Source organism: Haliaeetus leucocephalus, unplaced genomic scaffold (genome assembly GCF_000737465.1).
Source record: "Haliaeetus leucocephalus isolate CR32 unplaced genomic scaffold, Haliaeetus_leucocephalus-4.0 Scaffold206, whole genome shotgun sequence".
In the NCBI taxonomy this organism is placed as follows: domain Eukaryota; kingdom Metazoa; phylum Chordata; class Aves; order Accipitriformes; family Accipitridae; genus Haliaeetus; species Haliaeetus leucocephalus.
Window position 1 is genome coordinate 10,348,709 of NW_010972642.1, and position 16,603 is coordinate 10,365,311.

Genomic DNA, 16,603 nt, shown 5'->3' on the forward strand with positions numbered 1-16,603 from the left:
AGCACAGGACGGCAGACTAGCTGAGGTGAGAAGGCACCTCTGGAGATGGCCAAGTCCGGCCCCTTGCTCAGAGTGGGGTCACATATAGCAGTTTGCTCAAGACATTGTCCAGTTGGGTTTTGAGTATCTCTAAGCAGACAGCCTCCACAACCTCTATGGTGCTTGGTCACCCTCTCAGTAAAAAAGTTTTTTCTTGTGTGAAAGCTGAATTGTCCTTTCACTGGATGCCACGGAGAAGCCCTGCTGTTGCAGAGGTGGCCCATCCTCCCAGACCTTGGCCTACGCTCATCTGCAGGGCTGACTGGGAGAGGAAAGAAGTGGACTTCATGGAAGTCCTCTGAGGAGAAACTGTTGCTGCTGTCAGCTAGGGAAGGCTCATGGCACATGTTGCAGAGCTTTGCATCAAACACCCTGAGCTCAAGTTTCAGAAAACCCTTGCCTTGGTGCTGGGCACCTCGAATCAGTGCCTTCCCCACTGCAAACATCTGGTTTTGCTGAGGGAGCCTGCTCTTGGGTCCTGTTGCCCTTCTCGGCTCTAGCTGCGTCCCCACTCGGCTGTTGTCCTCCCTGCTCTGCAGGGGCTCACCCCTGAGGTCACGCTGCTGCCAGGGACCTCGGGAAGGCAGCATACTCATACCCAGGCCCAGGGACACTGCCTGGTGCTGGGACTGTGCACAGGGGCCCATGCAGTGGCCTCTGGGTGTGTGGTTGTGCACAAGTGCACATCTTCATGGCTGCTTCTTCCCCCAAAGGGAAATGGGCTCGAAACAGAGCCAGGGCTGGGGGAGGGAGCCTTGAAGGCTTTAACTGTTGGCTTCCCCTTACTCATGATTTTCCTGTTAGTGTTTTGTCGTCTTGGCATCCTTCCTGTTCTTTATATATGTATGTTATATATTGTTGTCTCGTTGTTCCTGTCTGTATGTTGCATCCTTTGTTCTGTAAAGCACTGGAGCAGAGAGGTATTACTTGCAGGCTTTGTCTGGCTGCTCAGGGTTCCTTGTGAAAGTAACTGGAGAGACTGTTTCTGTGAGCACCAAGGAGAAGAAACGCAGTGTGTGTTTTCTCTTCTTGGAGGAGAGTTTGATCAGCTGCAGGTCGCTCCTGCTGCTGTGAAGCCTTACTGTTTATATGCACCAGTGGTGTGGCTAGTATCCAGTTACGGACTTGTATCCGATTTTTGTGCGAGGTGCAGAGCAAACAGAGCAAAGAAAATCTTGAGACATGGCCTCCAGCACGCGGCAATGATAATACCCATCCCTAAACCACAAGACCCTTTGAGGTATGCTTGATTTATTCCCCACAAACAAAATAGCAAAGAAGGGAGGCCTGGGAGGCTGGCTGCCATTGCTGCCTGACCTTATCGGAGGCAAGACTCCACGTGTGCAACCCGCGCGCTGGCTGTGTACGTTTCTTGTGATGTAGACTGCAAGGCATTTGGTGCTCCTCTGGCTTTTGTCGTCGTCTGGTGGCTGTACCAAGTACAGCGGGCAAAGCTGGTTTCTTGCTCTCCCTGAAAGAGTTTAGCTCATATTCCTCTGGAAGACTTCTTTGTCCTTTGGGAGTGGGAGCGTGCCTACTGTCAGCGCCTCTTTTTTATGCACTGGTTGCTTTGGAAACATCGCGTAGTATCTAGTGCCCTGAACCAGATGTGCGTACTCCAAAAGCGTTTTGATCGGAAGTGGGGAAGAGGGCATTGGGGAAGGGGGGACGGGAGGAAAACTTAAATTAGAAGAAAGCCAAACAGCTATTGCTGGAGACAGATGATTACAGCTCATTTCAAGGCTGTTTCCTGCATGCCAATGGTAGATCAGTAAACAAACGCCTCTTTGCGAACACAAAGCAGGCAGGAACTCTGTTTGGAAGAGAGAGGTCGGGGTAGGTCTCACTTTGCTTGGTAGCAGGAAGCCCCTATCACATGTCCCTGGGAATTGTGAGGCCGGGTGTGTGTGGGAGATACAACGAGAGGCTTCTGCTGGGAGACTTAACATCCTTCCCAGGGTCCGGCCAACAGGTTTGAGAGCTGCCTCCCCTCCCTCTTTCCTCCCACCTCCTCCCCTGTCCTTCCTTTCCCAGTTTAATTTTGAAACGATATCAGATGACTGCTTTGTTCCCCCAAACAATGGCAGGGATTACTGAATAAATTGCAGTGGCGAGGCTCTCCAAATGGGCCTCGGCATCTTCTCTCCCCTTTTATAGCCTTGCTGCTCCAGGATGTACATGCCAGAAGCAGCGGCTCTGGGCTCAGGTTGCCGCAGGGCTGTGCCTCCCATTGCCAGTAGAAAGTTCTTGTGTGGTTTTTAGAGAAAGCAACGACCGGTCAAGAAGTACCAGCTTGATGTATGTATGTCCTTCTTGGGTTGCCTGCTAACTGAACTCAGCTCTGCTTGTTTCTTCTAGGCAGTTGGTAGGGCCCTGGTGTCCTGGTTTTGACTGGGATAGAATCGCACATGAGGCAGGAAAGCAGAGCATTTTGGATAACACTTCTAAGCCTCTGGCAGTTCTCCCTTCGCCATCCCTACATGCAGAGTCTCTCGTGCTCTCTCTCCCCACTTCCCTCCCTCTTTCCCTCCTGTCCACACAGTCGCATCACCTCCCTTGTACCAGATCAGGTGCATGTTGAACCCCTTCCATGAGCTGCTTTGTCTAAAACTCTCAACGAGCTGTAGCAGGTCACAGAGGTGCTCCAAAGAGAGCCTGAGCCAGCACACAATCAGGGTAGTGTGTGGTCAATTGTAGCAGAGATGTGGGGAGACAGGAGGAATGGGAGTTCCCCCTGCCCTTTGCGGTGAACTGTCGTGTTAACTCTGGGTGCCTTGTGGAGCCAAAGCTCGGTAGAGAAGACCTAACTTTTATTTTCCTACTGGAGGCAATTTTCTATCACTGCCATCCCAGTTTTCTCTTGTCAGGCATTCGCAATGCCTGTGGGTCAGGCCTGCAAGTTGTTTCTGGTGACCTTATTAACAGAAGAGATGATCCCATCACCTTTGAAGTTCATTTGGGCTTGGGATTGGCCCCAAGCAAATTATCTGGCTGTTGGGCTGATTGGGAGGTACTTTATTATTTTCTGCTATTTTATTCCAGAGGTGACTCTCTTTTTCCCTCATGTCTTCCAGTGTGTTTGCAAAAATGTTTACTATTTTGGGCAGGACCAGCTAATGTGCTACAATAATCCCCTAGGTGATGCTGAGGACGCCCTATATACCCTGCTGCTGTGAAGGCACAGAACTCTGTGTATCTCCTAGGGATGACTTTACTCCCCTAAGTGGCATGTGTTGTCAATGGGTGTGTTGGTAGGTACCTGGTTGTTGTCACGTTGCAGCATCTGATGTGTTGCTGCTTTGGACGCTCCTGGCCCGCTCTTTAATCTGCCTACTGTGAGTGCATTGCTTTGGTTACTTCTGCCACGCGTGGTGGCTGGGGAGGACAGAAGTCCCTCTGGTCTTGGCTCCAAGTCATGCTGATCTGCTGATTGCAGTGGTGCTCCTTTCACAGGAGTCTCTTTTGCAGCACTCAGCAACTGCTTCGTGCCTTGCTTCTGCTCACCGAGGGCGATGGGGCCTGTCCCATCCACTATAGATGAAGAAACGAGTGCACCTCTTATTCTGTTTTATCTTCTTTTTGGCCTCTCCCACAGGAGAGGCACATGACCGTGCTGAGCACCAGCACACGTTTGCTCATACCCAGATGTTCATTTTCAAGGCAGTGTTTTCTAGGGGGCTATTGGAAAAGGCTGAGATATGGAGTTTCCTGATGGGGAAGTTGTGTGATTTTATCAGGACAGAGGAGCTCATCCCAAGCGAACATTCGGTGTGGCAGCAGAGCCACAGGGGTTGTGTGTATGCCGACTCCCGTTGTTGTCACGTTTCCTACTGCTAAAGGCAGTGCCGAGGAGCTCCAGCCACTGACCCTGCTGTGCAAAGCACTAAATGAGTGATGAGTGAAGAGACCCCTGCTCTAAGGGTGTTGTAAGCCAAGTGTAGAGCAGCCTCTGTTGCAGCTTTGCAGGAATCTGCTTTGGCTGCCTGGGTGAGTCATTCTTTGGCCGGGGATGGGAGCGATCGTTAGTTTTTCATTATTCTCAATCCATAACAGTTAACGGATGGATGAATAGATTTTGTTCCTTGGGCTGGTGAATTTTCTTGACAGTGTTGCAAGGCTACTCTGTGTCTAGAAGTGAAGTGGGTGTTTGTTCCAGTTACTAACGAGGAAGAGAAGCCAAGGGGGTTTATTGTCTGGGGAAAGAGAGTCCGCTAATGGTTAGCAATGAGCTGCCCTGAGTGTGTACACATTGAGTTGACCCAAAGTTCACTCCTCGCCTCAGGAACGTTGCCAGTGTGGGATAAAGGGAGGGAGAGAAAACTGCGAACAAACAAGACTGATTTTTTTTTTTTTTTAATTTTTTCCTCTCTCTGCCCAAAATACTTGAACAGTGGAGATGAGAGATCCTTTTGTTCTTTACTGTTTCTGGTGTGGTGGGTTTTATTTTTTTAACTACAAGAACCTACTGAATTTCCCAAGGCACTCTGTCTTGTTGCCGAATGGTAGGCATGGTGGGGCAGCATCTGGCAGACCAGCCAAGTGGACAGATTTGAGAGGCTTCAGATTTTGCAAGTATTGCCTACAAGATGGTGAGCCTGTTGTCATTGAAATGCTGCAGAGCAGGCAGACCACCCTGAGAAGTGAGGAGAGGTGGTGCTGCAGAGTAACAGACCGATTCTTTTATTTTTTATTTAACAAGCAGGAGTATTGTGGAGCAATAAAAAGAGGATGGAGTCTGTTGCATTGACCAGGTAGCAGAAGTACTCAGAAGAAGAGAGGGACAGTCACTCCATGAATGCTAGAAATCATGAGACAAACAGAATGACTCACTTTTGTGACTGATTTATCTTACCCCCAAGAGGAATTGTCCTCTGAAATCAGATCAGTAGCAGCCTAACATGGCCCACCAGAGAGAAGGAAACCAGTGGCTGTAGTGCAATGCCTCTTCAGCCTAAAATGTTTTCTGTCCCAAGCTGGGGATGTTGTGAGAGCATTGCATGCACAAGGGACCAGTTCAGTCATGTGGCCTTAACACAGGTTGTTCTAAAATTGTTTTTGTTTTAGTCTTCTGTGAGGGAAAAAATCTAAGTCCACTGAGATTTTTGCAACAATAAAAGCCTTCATAAAACATGCTCCTTATTCAAGTCAGGTTACAGCAGTTGATGCGGAGTCAAATAACATTTTTGCCGTCAAAACCTGTCAACTCCTCCCTGGGCTTCTGAGGGGTAATGCTATCACCTCTCTTCCCATTTTGCAGAGAAGGAAACTGAGGCTGTGCTCAGAGAGCTGTCATGTCTTGCTTCTGCTCTTCTCCTGGATTTCAAGGAGAAACATGCATGTGTGTTTGTGTAGAAGGAAGAGAGAAGGATGCTGAGCACAGAGCAATGCCTCTTCCTTGTGTCTGTCTGCAGGTGACCTGCTGCCCTGCTGTGTGCTGACATGATGACAGCTAGCAAGGTGGCCGATGTGAGCAGCAAGTCTGAAAGCAGTGTCTGCAAGTCTGTTGAGAGGTGAGAGCTTTCCATGTTTCAGTGCCAGGTGCTTTGCTTGTGTTTGGTATCCCCAACCGAAAGAAAACCAAAGGAAGGAAACATTCTCTCTGCTCTGCAGTGTCCCTCTCTTCTCACACCTTAAAACACTCCCCTGCAGGTCTCTGATGGTTTCATTACCATGTCAGGACTGTGATGTTGTGCGTTTTAGCATCCGGTCAGACTGATAATGTCCTAGATTCATAGTGCTAGAAGAGGTCTGCCCCAAGGTAAGACTGTGCTGATGATATCCCTGTCAATGGTTGCCCCGCCTGCACTTGAATTCTTCAACACTGGAGACTCCACAGGCTCCTCAGACAAGCCCTACTCTCCCCACCCATTGCAGGTTTTTCCCAGTGTCCAACTTTGGTTTTCACTGTGCAGTCAACCACCAATGGAACTGCCATGCCCTGCTCCTTGGGAAAGGCCGCAGTGTTCACAGTGCCAGCTCTTAACCAAAGTATGATTTTGTCACTGACACAGCCAGGAGTTAAATATCTGTGAGGCTAGGGAAGGACAGCATCTGGCTTTGGTCCCATTTCTGCTCAGAAACCCATCCCAGACTCAATTTGCACTACAACTGAGTCTGCAATGGCTGCTAGTGTTGCTTAACTCCAGGACAAAGCTCAAGGCCTGGCAGCACGCAGGGTATCCATATGGATGCTCTTACAAGAGCGCTAAGTTCTGGAAGATGCACACTTGATACATTTAAGTTAATGGAGCAACCTCCCAAGTTGAGTCTCAGTGTTGGGATCATGGTTAAATGGGACTAATGATATGGGTTTGCATCCCAGTAACTACCTTGTGTTGTCCTGGTGCTGTTTCCCAAGCACAGGCAAACCCCAAAGACATGGGTAAGTGCTTCGGTTCAGAAACGTTTTGTGTTGGAATAACTATCTGTTCAGCTGGAACTTTACTATATTGATAAAATATCACAATATTGTGATATCACACAATTGGAAATCCCTAGACTAAATATATTAGGGATTTTTGGTGCAGTTTGGACTCAAAGAGTGAAGATTTTTAATCCTTTGCTCTGAGAATGTTGAATCTGGTGTCTGGGTGCTATGTCACATGCTCTAGGGTGCGAGAGTGTGCCAGGGTGCATGGGAGCCCAAGCCCGCGTGTGGCCTGGGACGATACAGCCATAGAAATATAATAATAAAAGTGCAGTCTTTGTGTATTAATATGCATTTGGGGAATATTTGGATGGACTGAGAGAAATCTCTGAGCAGGCACTAGAGGAATGCAAGCTGTATCATATGTTTTCTCCTCTGTTTAACAGCGGCAATTTTGCTATTGTTTGCAAATGATCCATTTTGCATTTATTTGCAGTGGACCTGCTTAATGCCCTGACAATGTCAAAAACTGTACTGCACTTCTGAACACAAACACACATGCAGACACAAACGCTGGTGAACCTCTCATTGATATCAGCATGTCTGATGTACAAAAAATACCTCTCTCACCTGCCACCTACTTCTGCCACAGAGAAAGACTTCACTTCAAACTGCGTCTTAGTCGTAACAAGAGGAGACTGTTGTATTCTGGCTAGAAGGACCTTTCCCTGAGTGTCCTCCCCCATAAGCCTGTCTCTCAAGTGCTTGGTTTGAGCATCCTTTGCTGTTATCAGCTTTACAAGTAGAGCTTGTAGAGCTGATGGACTAAACCAAGGGTGAGCAATGGTGGTGAATGTTTCTTCTCTTTTTGTCTTTGGTGTGTAGGATCAAGCTTGCAGATAAAAACAATACAGCAGCTGTGAAGGAATTAGAAAGACCTTTGTGTGGATTTTTGAATGAGAGATGTTCTGAAGGTGCCTTTGTCACCCTGGGTTTAACACCTGAAGCTGAACCAGTTTCTTCTGTGGGGAAGAATCCACTGGGAGCCTTGGAGAACTTGATGTTGGATCCAAGGCTAGACTGCTTTCAGCAGAACATGCTTAGTCCCAAAATGATCATCAGTGACCCGTCTGTGGATCTGAACGTTAAAGAAAACAGTAAAATCATCAGGAGACAGATAGGAGGCACTCAGAATATACGGTCACCTGGAAAAATTGCCTTGAGGAATAAGTCCTTCAGCATCAAGGACAAAATTTCAGAATGGGAAGGGAAAAAGGAAACGCAGTCTGCTCCTCGCAGAGAGGAGGAGCAAGGAGTTAGAGAGGAACACAAGGTGCCCTGTGTAACTGAGAAGACAAGTGGGGAAGCACTGGTGACTCGGAAAGTCGAGACCAAGAGACTTATGAACTGGGAACTGGAGTGCAAAGGGGCAGGGAAAGAGAATGAGCGGAAAACAGGAACTCAGAAAGGCACAGGGCAGGCAGCAGAGCGAAAGGGGGAAGCGCAGAAGGATGAGGAAGTGGAGTCCAGCCCTGTAAAATGTAAGGAGGTGAAAGGTGGGAAGTGGGAGGTCCAGAAGGAGAATCTTTCAGTGCTTAGTCAGGTCAAGAAGCTAGAGCAGGCTTTGAAAGACGGCTCAGCAGAGCTGCAGCCACAGTTGCCTGGTACTTACTATTCCCCACAGTGCTTGCAGGAGAAGGCAGCACAAGGACACACAGCTCCCGAGGGCCATGAGAGCATATGTGGGGCTGAGATCAACAAAAGGCTTCTTGGCTTGGACTCTGAAATCAGTGAGCCAATTTTTGGGACTCTAGAAGAGGTAAGAACTTCTCATGTGAAATCCAAGGACTGCATGGTGGAGAACGTGTACACGGAGCCAGGAGTGCCGGAGAAGAAACCCTTCATCAACCCGCTGCCAAAGCCCCGACGGACTTTCAAACACGAGGGGGAAGAGGACTGGGTGCCAGCAGCTAGGAATAAAAGAAACTTACCTCCTCTGCCATCCATTCCTCCCCCTCCCCTCCCCTCCTCTCCTCCCCCGTCAGCTGTCAGCAGGAGGCTCTGGAGCGGGAAGCACAAGAACAACGCCGACCACAGGTATTCAGGCTGTGTTTCACAAAGGTGTTGGTCTTCATTGTGGAGTCTTGCCTTCCCATATCTCTCTGGGAGAGACAGATCTTCCCTGGTCACTCACGTTCCCCAGAGAGCCTTGCTGGCCATAACCAGCACTTGGTCATCTCTTAGGGCATATGAGTGGCCAGCACAACTTCACAGGGTAACTGTGAAGGGATAAGTCATGGCAGATTTTGGCTTTAAGGTCACTGCATTACATGGCTTAACCTTCAAGCCCAAGACTGAGGAGTTTAGGGTTTTGTTTTGTTAGCAGAAAATCTGTTAAATTACAAAATGACTACAGCTGGTCTGGAACGGGGTCTGGAATGATAATCTCTAGACTGTACCACAGCATTTTCACTGTTCATAGTAAACATATTCCTCTAACTCAATCTGATGTGTATATATTCTTCTGGAGTGTTTTCTTGCCTTTTCTCCCCTCCCATATAATTGTCACACATTTTTGGGGTGGGGAGCATAAAATGCACAGCTGTTTCTAATGCTGCCTGCATAAACTGTCACCTAAAAATTCCTGGCTTGGGCACGGGAAGGAAATTGAAACTTTCCAGGTTTGTTAGTGGAGGACACTTAATTGTTTTTACCCTTTCTGCCATCCTGCATGCAAGTATTGCTTTCCTCTACTGCTCAGAGAGCTGATTTGGGGGCTGCCCTATTCTGGCCAAGAGCGGGATCTGTGCTGTGAATGGGACCTCTCATGGCCTAAGGTTCTGTGCCATGTTGCAGGCTGTGCCACTTAACACTTGCACCTTCACCGTGTGCTATTGCCGTGACAACCCAGATTATCTACAGCATCCCTGAAATGCCTTTATTTCTGTGGCTGATAAAAATAACCAATTTCAGTGTTACTTTTTCATGCTCTATATGGGATGAGGCTGTGAAACATTCTTTTCTCCCTATTTCATTTTGCCAGCTGTGTGGCATGTTGGAGAAGTGAATTAGCTGTGATTTGGTTGTAAATGCTGGTTAACTGTATCACTCTCCTCTTTGCTCCTTCTCCCCTCCTATCAATGGTGCAGGAAGTCGTATGAGTTTGAAGACTTGCTGCAGTCATCGTCTGAGAACGGCCGGGTGGATTGGTACGCGCAGACCAAGCTGGCCCTCACACGCACTTTATCTGAGGAGAACGTCTATGAAGACATCCTGGGTAGGAGCTTTGGACAGGACATACTGGGTAGGAGCTTTGGACGGGGAAGGGATTTGACTGCTAATGCTTGAGTAACTGAGAAGACTTGTGGTCAACAGGCACTCACCAGAGGTGCTGAATAAAGTATGTTTATTATCCAGATGCAAACCAAGACACATTTTACACACATTATTGGCAAGTAATAAGAAAAAGGGATGGAATAATTCAAAACTCATCAGCTTCAAAGATGAACCTGAGGCACGTGGGAACTAGCTTTTTTGGTTTTTTTGCTGGCATCTCTCCTCTGTCTTCCTTTTGTCCTGTGGACTAATTCTCACAGCTCTGGTCTGTCCATTGTGGTGAGCTTGTCACCACTGAGATGATGCAAACAGCCTGAAAACGTAGCCTTGAAGTCAGTTCTGCAGTTCAGAAATAGGATTGTGTATGGCTCCAGGTACCATTGAAATTAAGAAACTATGTCCCACAATCTTTGAAATCGAGTTTTATTTCATTCTCTAACTTTGAGGGCAGATCAATGCCATTTTAAAGATTATTTCCTGTAACACTCTCAATTTATATAGTGTTTTTAAATATTTTGAGTTAGATGGCCTTTTATGGAACACAGAATAGAAACATCCCTCTTGAAAAAGCCTTTAGAAGTTTTAGTAGCTGTAGGCTGGTAAAGCTCTTGGCTGAGTTTAGCAGGATAGGAAAAGAATAGCTGCATCAGCTCTCACCATGCAGCTGTAACCCTACAAAGGTGGTCTGTGTTGTTCGGCATGGGACGAGATGTGCTTTCTGAGGAGCAGGTCAGGCATTATTATTTTGATATGAATAAAAATGGATCATACTTGATAAGAAAGATCTCTCAAAGGAATTGTGTTCCTTTGGGACTGATGGCAGACAAGATGATGCTAATCTGTCCTTTTTGACATTTTTGAAGCCGTCAGCCTCGTTTGTGGAGCTAGGGGGCTCATGTTTGCTTTTTTCTTCTCTTTAGTTGGGGGGCCAAAGGAACAGAGACTGCCTGAGCAGCTGCTGGTGTTTTTTTGTGTTGGGGCGTGGTGGGAGGTCTCAGAAACCACTGAGTAAGGGTCACCTCGTCAGCTGGAATAACATGGATAGCATTACAGAGTGGCTGTATAGGCAAATCCATCCATTCAAACACAAGCACACCCCTGTGTCCCAAGCTTGCAAGGAACTCAAATACCAGGCTGAAATTCCTCTCCCCTCCAGCTTTTAGTTGCAAAGATTAGAAGAAAACAAAGTTATGGGTAATGGTCAGCTAATGGGCCATGTTTGGTTTTTGTTTTCTTGCTGCATGTTTAGGCTTTGCCTGGAGTCAGTGATCTTTAATTGGTTCCTGCAGTCCTGGTGGTGTTACAATGGAAGCTTGGGAAAAGGAGGGGGGGACATGGATAACTGGAGGAAAAAAAAAAAAAAGCTACAGTTTTGTTTTTCACAAGACCACAGGCGAGTGTAGTCCACAAAACAAACAACATGTGGAAACCACACCAACAGAGGGGGAACCAAGACTTCAGCCACAGGATACTAGTGCTGACCCACAGACAATCATGTGTGTCCATCAGGGCATGCAAGCCCACACGTACGCTGCATATTCACATGCATGACTTAGGGGAGGGTTCAGCTATTGGTGGGAGAACCATTCCTTTTCCCAGCAAATCACACAGAGTCCCTTCATGCACCATCTTTTTACCCATTAGCCATTGCTTACTTGGAATATTGGAGATTGTAATGGGCAGATGGATGACAAGGTTTATTTGTCAAAAAGAAAGAAATGGTGTTTGTTCTTCCAGACTGAGGCTAATTGAACATGCTGACGAGCAGTTTGAGGATGGGATAGGCAGCAGAACCCAAGCTTGTTCTTTTTTCTCCAATCTACGCAGTTACGTGACAGCTGAAGTATATTTTCAGTACTGAAGTGTGCCATTGCAATTAGAAAGTGGAGCCACTTTCAGGGACAGGAGCATGTTTGCTGAGAAAATGTTCATGCAGACTTGCTTTGCTGGTGTCACACATGCTTACTTTCTCTTCCTTGGTGAATTCAGATCCACCACTGTAGTGCTGGGTATCACCAAGCCACAGATAGAAGACAGCGCTGGAAAAGATTTGTGTTTCTGTCCTTGTCTGAAGACTTCAACTGCACTCCTGCCCCAGCAGAGGAGGCAGGTGGGAGCATGCCAGTTAGATCCTACAGCTGTTACTGGTCCCTGCTCCAGAGGCCTGCAGCATCAATGACCTCCAGTCTTTGCTCTCAGCCAAGCATTACGTTACAATAAGAGAAAGGCAGTTGCTTGGAGTCCCAGCTGTCCACTGGAATGGCAAGAAATGATGGCAATGAAGAGAGAAATCTCATAACAAATTGCCTGCCCATGCAGATGCTTGGGCTAATCCTTTGTCATTGGTTTCTTAGATGCTCAGATAGAGGTGTCACAACCTGCTTTTTCAGAGTTGTGTGTTCTTTTTGAACATGCTTGTACTTGCATTTCCCAGCACTGCTGAGGAGTGGAATCTAAGAATTTCATTATATGTAATTTTGGGTGTTTAAAACTCAGATTAGTTGTGTGCCTCATGTCTAGGATAAATGGAAAGAAATGGACACCTGTGTGGTCATTCAAGCCTTGTGTTTTTGAGCAGATCCTAGGTAAGAATGAGCTGAATGTTACTTTAGAGGAGTCCCTCCCCCCTCCCCGCCCCCTCCAGGGAGACAGCATCCTGACTTTGAATGGCCTAGGTTAGGTGAGGTGAATCCTTTCCTCCTTCTAAAGTGGGCCATGTGAGATCGAGGCATCCATGATTGGTAGATGTGTTTGAAAACCTGTGTTCTGTGACAGACATCCATGTTCAGAGAGTGGATTAAATCTTTATGCAGAGTCAGCCCAAGAGCTGTGCGCCGCTTCACCCTCAATTAAATGATGACCAGAGGTCCCCCTAAATGTGGGGTTTAAACAGAGAAGAGGGGACCTTTATGCTAGCCTTTAGCTCACAGTTTCATCTGGAGACAATTCTAAGCAGAAGACTGGAAAGAAGGAAATATAATTATGGACTGATATGCATGAGAACCTCACAGCTCCTCTGAAGGCAGGGAAATGAACTTGAGGACTCGCTGCGTCTTTTCCATCTGTAGTATCTGTGATATGTTCCTATGGCTGCATATGTCAGTGTCAGGGTTTGGACACTGTCCAGCAAGCAGCTGGACTTCTAGGGCTATGGAGACAATTAAGCAATTGCAGGAATGCTTAAGAACAGGTCTTTATGTCTGATGTGGGAGGTGGGAGAAGGCCAGCAGATGCCCAAACAGATTTTTATGGCCAACCTCAAGGATTTTCTGCACTTACAATCTTTTGCTTGTGGCTTTTTGCTGCAGATCCACCATCGAAGGAAAACCCTTATGAAGACATTGAGACCAACAGCCGCTGTTTGGGGAAGAAATGTGTCCTGGCTTTCCCAGCATCTCCCACCTCTTCTGTACCTGGGACTCCCACTAAGGTACTTTGATTTGAGTGGCCACGTCTCTGGCTCCAGAAAGTTTTTGGGTGAAATCCAGGTTCTGTGTGGAAAAAGTGGAATTTTGCCGATTTGACCTTCATCATGTTGAAGTTTTTTCTTTTTTGTCTTTTACCACTGATCAGAGCACAGTTTGATGAGAGGGTATTTATTGCCCTTTATCAAAGTAATAAACAGCATTCCCTTATACAAATGGTTTGTTGGCTTTCACTGTTTTTCACACCAGAGCTACCTTCCCCTGGTAGGGGGGAAGACCTTTTGTTAATCTAGTGCAAGAAAACCCTTCCTGCCCTCAAAGAGGGCATTTAAGTGCTTGGGTAATCAAGCCCTGCAGTCATCTTGGCTCAGTGTCAGTGGGCAGTACACAGTCTGCCCATGCTGATGCCAAGATGCCTCTACAACCCCCTCCCTTAGGGTGACTCTTTTGCTCTCTCCTTGGTGAGACTGGTTGCTGGTAACTAATGCAATGCCAGTCCCCTGGTTAGGGGGCTGATACTAAAAGGATGTCCCCACCAGCAGCACAGCTCACAGCATGGTGCCATTTTCTTCCTTGGCAGTGAAACTGAACGAAGAGGTAGAAAACATTGGTCTGCATCTTTTGCTCAGGGCTTACAAAGGCCAGCCTTGCTCTCAGCCTCCCAAGCTGTTTTGGTTGGTTCCTGTTGTCTGTTTAGATAGTCCAAGCCTGGAACAGCAGGGGCAATATGGCAGCAGAAGTCATCTTCACAACAACTGCGTTAAGAGTGGATAGCAGAGATCTAAACATCATTTTCCTGACCAAAGGGTTTTCCCATGCTCTCCAAGTTGCAGCTATTATTAGAGCTGTTACCCAATGTTTTCAGAAGTTTGATGTGCAGCATTTCTTGCCGCGTTGCTCTTTTCCAACCAGCTTAATCAGCAACTGAGGTTTCTTTGTATAATTCAACACTTAAAAGTGAAAATTATTCTGTGGTTCTTAATCCATTCTCCTTGTTGCTAGTTAGGTCTAGAGCAGCAAGGGTCTATATGTGAGTGTGAGGATGAAGCTGATTTCCCTCAGAGAGCTTTGCAATCACCTGTGCACCCTGATTTCCCACCTGTGCTATCAAGAGGGGGCTGCAGTGTTACACAGGAATGCCTTTCACCATAGATATGGTTCCCAGCAGGAGACACTTAGTAAAGAGCTGAACAGGAGTAATTATGTTACACTGCAGTGATTTGACATCTAAAAGCCATGATCTGCATCAGTCAGAAAAGAAAAGCTGCAGCTCTCTTGGCAACTGATGGGTTTGCAACTGCAGTGTGAATCACACTGGAGAGCCTGGCCAGGCTAGAGACTGATGGGGATGGGTGTGGACAGACTTTCATCTTGTATTGCTAGCGCAGGATGAGATTCTTCAGTGCAAAGGCTTTTCCCAGCCTCATTTTAACGTGTGACTTCTCTGTGGGTGGTAAGCATTTTTGCGAGTTGAGCGTCTTCTGCCAAACCATCCAGAGACACCTGAGCTAACCTGAATGAATGAATTGGTCTGGCTAATAACTCTGCTGAGTGTGTCTGTTGATGGATGCAGATCATTATGCTGCCTCAGCTATGGTGCTGCTGTGCCTTGTTCAGAATTAGCTTGGAATACCTCTCCCCCACATCGCTTAGTGCCACGTAGATACATCCCCTGGGAGCGCAGCAGATACAGTGCACAGAAAAGGTGCAACTTAACCTTGTCATAACTGCTGGGAAATTCTGTAGGAGAAGATAAAAAGAGTTCTTTATTGAGCATCTTTCTGGTGAGAAGTGGTTTCCCCTTCTTTATCTGGAACTGAGCTTTCTGCTTCTCTGATGCTGTTTTTGGTCAGGGACTTTTAAGAACTTTACTCTGGTACTTAAATGTCTACTGTTGTGCTCCCACTGAACTTGCCAATGAGCTTAGGAGGAAACCAGTCTCCGTAATTGTCTATCATGGCATTTCTCGTACCCTCCTCTGAAATATTTAATTCTGGCTACTGTCAAAGACAGCCATACTGACAGTGTTTTTTGTCTGGTCTCACTGCTTCTCTGTTCTTCCTGGCTAGCTGCTCCTGATCCCAAATGCTTGTGGTTGGCTGGTTGGTTAGTCTTGTCCTGTTTACAGTCCCAGCCTGTGGATTACACAAGTCCTAGGAGATATTTTTTTTTTTCACACTGGAGCAAGGCTTCTTGGCCAACCCCTGAGATTGTGTTCTGGTCTGGAATGAATATGGCATGGTTAAATTGCTGGTCAAGATAGTCCTGGTCTAGCCCAGCGGCTGGGTGAGTTCCTTGCGTGTGCAGAAATCCGTGAGTGTTCTCAGGACTATTTTGCCAGCTGAGTGCTGTGGCTGCCCCGCTGGATTTACCGCCATGACAACGTTAGCAGTGAAGCAAAGGCAGACGAGGTCCTGTGTACATTCATGCCTTTTCCTCCATTTCCAGTTACTTTCCAAGCCCATTTTTTTCCGACAAAACTCAGAGCGGCGGAGTTTCAAACTGCCAGACATACGGAAACTGAGCCGTGATGGGACTGGGTCACCATCCAAAATCAGCCCTCCCTCCACCCCCAGCAGTCCAGATGACACCTTCTTCTCCTTGGGAGACCCTCAGAATGGCAAGAGGAGAAGGAAGATTCCCAAGGTAAATCTAGGGCTTTATCTCTTTTGCTTGGCTTCTTCCATGCAGGAACATGAGTATGAGACAATGTTTTCTTTAGTTTCCAGTGTGGCATCCCTGCAAGATAGCTGTTGTCCTGGCAGTTGACTTGACTTGTGTTTAACCCCCTTACTGCCTGAAGGAGAAGGCTCACAAATATCTCTGCAAGTTTTGAGGAAGTTATTTTTCTGTCTGAGATATGATTGTCAGAAGAGACAAGAAGAAGAAAAAAAAAAAAAAGCATTTTAATTTTTGGATAAATGTTGAAGTTTGTCAGAGGGGGGAAAAAACCCAATATTTTTGCAAAAGACATACCCCATCATATTTCCTTCTTTGCTTGATGGATGGGACAGAAATTGTCTGTGTGTTGTGTTGTTATTCCCTCCTGGCAATCCGTTGTTCTTTCCTAGGTCTAATCCATGCATTGGCTGATTCTAATTCAAGGTAGGGTGTGATTGTAGGTGAACAATGAAAATATTGACATTTGAGTGACAAAAGGAGTTGTCTGTAGTCATGAACATTTTCTGGAGTAACGTTTCCTACTTCGTATTTGGATACAGCATGACTCTGTTTCAATTTTATTTTCTTTCAGATCTGTTAGGAAATGTATTCAGTCCAAATGAGGTTTGGCAGCAGTCTATCTATTGAATGTTACAAAAACACAGTTATAAAAACACAGTTGCTTATCCTAGTCTTTGCAGGACAAGCAGAGGCTACCAGGGACTGTCTGTGGTGATTTTTTTTTTTTTTTTTTTTTTTTTTTTTTTAAACCAAC

At 46.7% G+C, this 16,603-nt stretch overlaps 1 protein-coding gene across 3 annotated transcripts in view; it reads left to right on the top strand.

The window, feature by feature from the left end:
- The window catches only part of DENND2A (DENN/MADD domain containing 2A), a 56,310-nt gene that overhangs the window by 14,253 nt on the left and 25,454 nt on the right, over positions 1 to 16,603 (top strand). Inside the window, exons 2-6 of one of the 3 annotated variants that reach the window (XM_010566261.1) lie at positions 5,451 to 5,549; positions 7,292 to 8,503; positions 9,556 to 9,710; positions 13,051 to 13,172; positions 15,616 to 15,813. In XM_010566261.1, coding sequence (XP_010564563.1) covers positions 5,479 to 5,549; positions 7,292 to 8,503; positions 9,556 to 9,710; positions 13,051 to 13,172; positions 15,616 to 15,813 — 1,758 coding nt within the window. In that variant the 5' untranslated portion in view covers positions 5,451 to 5,478. The remainder of the gene's footprint in view (positions 1 to 5,450; positions 5,550 to 7,291; positions 8,504 to 9,555; positions 9,711 to 13,050; positions 13,173 to 15,615; positions 15,814 to 16,603) is intronic. The other 2 variants (XM_010566262.1, XM_010566263.1) reach the window with 2 other exon arrangements.